Source organism: Engraulis encrasicolus, chromosome 2 (genome assembly GCF_034702125.1).
Source record: "Engraulis encrasicolus isolate BLACKSEA-1 chromosome 2, IST_EnEncr_1.0, whole genome shotgun sequence".
In the NCBI taxonomy this organism is placed as follows: Eukaryota; Metazoa; Chordata; class Actinopteri; order Clupeiformes; family Engraulidae; genus Engraulis; species Engraulis encrasicolus.
The window spans coordinates 6,336,540-6,341,539 of NC_085858.1; the positions used below are offsets into that span (position 1 = coordinate 6,336,540).

The 5,000-nt window shown below is 43.9% G+C and overlaps 1 protein-coding gene across 1 annotated transcript in view; it reads left to right on the top strand.

Moving 5' to 3' along the window:
- Positions 1 to 5,000, top strand: part of plxnd1 (plexin D1) — a 132,333-nt gene that overhangs the window by 17,299 nt on the left and 110,034 nt on the right. The window contains exon 4 of the mRNA XM_063220614.1: positions 364 to 464. Coding sequence (XP_063076684.1) covers positions 364 to 464 — 101 coding nt within the window. The remainder of the gene's footprint in view (positions 1 to 363; positions 465 to 5,000) is intronic.

Below are 5,000 nucleotides of genomic sequence, written 5' to 3' on the forward strand. Positions count from 1 at the left end.
TTATCCCTGGCACAATAGACAGATTCAACTCTGGTTATGAACTCAGGATGTTGGCTTTAAATGGACTTCATATTCAAATGTCTTTCAGTTGAAAAAAATGATTGCTTGTGCTATCCAGTGAATGCATTTATGTATGTGCTGTACTTAAGACCAATCTTTATTCATGTATAATTTCCACTCTCTCGCACGCTCTCTTTCTCTGTCTTTCTCTCTCTCTCTCTCTCTCTCTCTCTCTCTCTCTCTCTCTCTGTGTGTGTGTGTATGTGTGTGTGTGTGTGTGTGTGTGTGTGTGTGTGTGTGTGTGTGTGTGTGTGTGTGTGTGTGTGTGTGTGTGTGTGTGCGCGTGTGTGTGTGTGTGTGTAGCTGCTGCGTGTGAGGGTGGCCTCGTGTGGCCAGTACACCACCTGTACTGACTGTCTGAGTGCCGGCGATGCCCACTGTGGCTGGTGTACACTGGAGAGCAGGTGAGACCCATTCTTTGTTTATATAAGCGTATGAATGTAATTGTGTCTGTGTGTTTATGCGGGGGCATGTGTATGTGTGCGTATGTGCGCATGTGTTTGTGTGCGTGCGTGCGTCGTGCGTGCGTGCGTGCGTGCGTGCGTGCGTGCGTGCGCGTGCGTGTGTGTGTGTGTGTGTGTGTGTGTGTGTGTGTGTATGTGTGTGTGTGTGTGTGTGATTCATCACTATCCATTTTGGATCCAGGTGTCCTGTTTGGCTGACATATTTTACTGCATGCTGTCTGTGTGCACTGAATACCATCAGACCACTTTCTGAATTACCAGTGAAGAAAAAGTCATTTTTTGTTCCCTTACTCTTCAAGACATTTCTAGACTTTTTTTATTGGAACGGTTGCCTGTACAAAGAAATTAAACCGGTTTTATAAGCCAATACTCATTGCTAGCAAACTTTAAATCCAAATGTTTTTTTTTTTGTTCTGCCACTGCCATGTCTCATTCACAGTCTGTGGAGAGGGAATAGAGGGTTTTTGAATGTGTGAAAACTAGAAAGAACATGGCTGCAGACTTCATAGGGAGCGTGCGACAATGAGGGGGGAAAAACATGGAAAAAACGACTACTTTATTGTGTTGGAAATAAATGCCGTGTTTGAGTTCAAAGACTATATTTCTTGCTCGCTGGCAAGTTTGCAGTAATACACGCAGCTTTGAACCAGGCTAATAGACTAAGCATGCAGTAGAGTATGCTCTCAGTGCAGCCAGGCATTTTTTGTAGGCAGTTTAAGTGTGTTAGGTATAAAGATAATCATAGTCTAAAATAGTGATAAACTGCTGCTGTGGAATGTGCCATTAAACATAGTAAATGTGTGTGTGTGTGTGTGTGTGTGTGTGTGTGTGTGTGTGTGTGTGTGTGTGTGTGTGTGTGTGTGTGTGTGTGTGTGTGTGTGTGTGTGTGTGTGTGTGTGTGTGTGTGTGTGTGTGTGTGTGTGTATTTGCTTGTGTATTTGTGTGTGCATCTGTGAAAACGTGTGTGTAAGTGTGTGTGTGTAAGCGTGTATGTGTTGTGTGTGTGTGATGTGTGTGTATTGTGTCTCAATGCGGGTCACAAGAGGAAGTGGAAAATTCTGTCTTGCACAAGCAGGCAGGCGAGCCGCGATTCTGGTGCCGCCCGCTCGATAACAGCCTGCCCAGAGCAGAGAGGAAAAGGGAAACAAACTCCCACTGAGCAAGAAGAGGGGAGCAGACAGACTGAAGGAGAGAGAGAGAGAGAGAGAGAGAGAGAGAGAGAGAGAGAGAGAGAGAGAGAGAGAGAGAGAGACAGAGAGACAGAGAGACAAAGAGAAGAAAGAATGATACCATATAGAGACACAGATCTTCAGAGAGAGAGAGCGAGAGAGAGAGACTGTGGAGACAGACACTCATAGAGAGGTAGGGAGAGAGACACAAGAGGGGATTAATTGACTGTGTGGAGGTGTGAATGAAGGGGCAAGATTTCCCTGCAGCTGAAGATGAGCATGAGTAGTCCAGTAAGGAAGCCAGGCAGAATGGGTGCCAGTGCTAGTCTTGGCTTACGGTACTCTTTTGTATTAAACAGGCTCTTCTAATTATGGCCATTTGTTTCAGAATGTTCTTAATACAGCTCGTTTCATAGAGATAGCTTACATACACACACGCACACACAGGCATGCATGCACGCACGCACGCACGCACGCACGCACGCACGCACAAACGCACACACAGGCAGGCACATAACCATGCAGGCAGGCAGGCAGACAGGCAGGCTGGCACGCACACACACAGACACACACACACACATGCACACACAAATATTTTTGTTGTTCTTAGGGGACCATTTCCAGATTTTTTAAAGTCAGTTTTTGGACTGGTAAACATTTCTAAACATTTTTGCTGTAGTAACTAAAGCATGACAAAAGTCAGAGGAAACATCTCTATATACTTTATTACCTAATTATCAATCAATACACATGAAGTCACAGCTTACTCTATACACATAAAAATGTTTGCTTGAATACATTAATAAGATGAAGATGCTCAATTAAACAATGTAACTGGATACTTGTGTTTTTGTAGAATGCTTCAGCTAAAGCCGTTTTAAAGGAGCGGCATATAATGTATGAACTAATTAGGCATAATGCAGCTCAATGTGCCATGACATTACGTACAGTAAATTGCTTATTATGAAAATAAATTACAACTCCATTGTATTTTAATTCCAAATCTAATGAATGCATTGTGGGAAAGTAAACATCACAGCTGACTTTAAAGGTGCACTGTGTAACATTCTTAGTAGTTTATTTCCAGAATTCATTATGAAAAGGAAAATTGCACTTTTTATACATGAAAAGGGGGATCTTCTCCATGGTCCGCCATTTTGAATTTCCAGAAATTATTTTTTTTAGCTGCAAAACATTCTGTACTTTGGTCATGCTAATAATATTAGTTCATTATTTAGTAAATATCCATGAAAGGAACAAATTTGGCAGTAGACAGCACAGTTTCAACCAGCAGCATAGTAGTTGCAATACCTTCTCTGGCCATAATCCTACAAAGTGCACCTTTAATGGCCAAGCAATGGCAGTATAGGAGTTATGGTGCATTCTTTTGAAACTCAGTTGTCGGAAACCCTGACCTCCGCCTCAACTCGGGGTTCTGAAACACAAACTCGTAGCACTTCGATGTACTCCGAGTTCGCTAAACTGTAGTATTTTCAGACATTTGTATTGTCTGCAGCTATTGCAATAGAGCACATTCACAACGGATGTCAGGAGAACGAACTCGGGTCCACGGACAACCGAGTCTCAAAAGAATGAGCCATTATCTTTTTTGCAATATAAGGGCTTTATTTAAATTCTTAAAATTCAAAATGTTATTGTAAAAGTCTAAAGGGCTGCCACGACTGCCTTGTTTTTAAAAGGAGAGCATTTCTGTATGCTTTCTGTGGCCCTGGAAACACACACATACAGTATATTGGCCATAGATCAGGAGAGGTGACAGAGGAGGTGTTCTCTCTCTCTCTCTCTATCTCTCTCTCTCTCTCTCTCTCTCTCTCTCTCTCTCTCTCTCTCTCTCTCTCTCTCTCTCTCTCTCTCTCTCTTTCTATTTCTCTCTCCATTATTTTCATTCTCTGTTCCTTTTTCTGTCCCTTTCTCGCTCTCTCTTTCATTCCTCTCCAATCTCTCTCTCTCTGTCTTTCTGTCTCTGTCTCTGTCTCTGTCTCTGTCTCTCTCTCTCTCTCTCTCTCTCTCTCTCTCTCTCTCTCTCTCTCTCTCTCTCTCTCTCTCTACCTCCTGCGCTCAGCTAGGCACGCTCTCCACAATGCATATATTATCACCTTTCCATTGACTAGTTTCAATGTGTGTTTGTGCCAGTGTGAAAGAGCAATGCTGAAAAGGGGAAAGTAACTTTTGAATGGGGATTCAAGAGAATAGTAAAATATGCAGTCCATGGTGCAATTCCTTGTGCTCCTTGTGCTAGACTAACATCCCATTTGACTTAAAAAAAAATAAACCTTTGGGGAGCAATTAAAACTTCATCTGTTAGGGCCGTGAAGTGTAACTTTGCAAAGCATAATCATTTTCTGGCACGCGTTTACAGTCTGTGTGGCAGTACAGAGAATGGAGAGATGCGGAGGAAAAAAAACAACAAAAAAAGAATGGGCATAAGAAAGAGCTGAAGAAAAGAGCAGAAGAAGACAAAGGAAAAAGCAAGCATTGCAAAAGAGGAAAGAGCTATGTGTGTGTGTGTGTGTGTGTGTGTGTGTGTGTGTGTGTGTGTGTGTGTGTGTGTGTGTGTGTGTGTGTGTGTGTGTGTGTGTGTGTGTGTGCACGTAACACATGTTTGTGTTTGCTTGTGTGTGTATGCGCGCATGTTCATGTTTGCCTGTGTGTGTGTGCGTGTCGTGACTCGTGTGTGTGTGTGTGTGTGTGTGTGTGTGTGTGTGTGTGTGTGTGTGTGTGTGTGTGTGTGTGTGTGTGTGTGTGTGTGTGTGTGTGTGTGTGTGTGTGTGTGTGTGTGTGTGTGTGTGTGTGTGTGTGTGTGTGTTTGAGATTGTGTCTCGGTGCAGGGGATTTTTCACTCCAGACATTGTGTTCTAATTATAGCTGTGGCTCTGACCTCACGGCCCTGTGTGTCCCTCCCCAGCTCCCCTACATGGGGGACTCAGGCGGCTCACACAGCAGCAGCAGTAGTATCACATACATACGAGTAAACAGACACCACCAGCACCACCACGCCTGCCCTACGATAGCTGGACTCCAAGACGCATGATTGATTACCTATATATCACTTAAACTTTGTTGGTTTTACGCACGCGGACAGACATACACAAACAAACAGGCGCAGACACAGGAACACACGCAGACAGAAGCAGACAGACAGGCAGACTTACACACACACACACGCATGCACGCGCAAACACACACACACACACACACACACACACACACACACACACACACACACACACACACACACACACACACACACACACACACACACACACACACACACACACACACACAC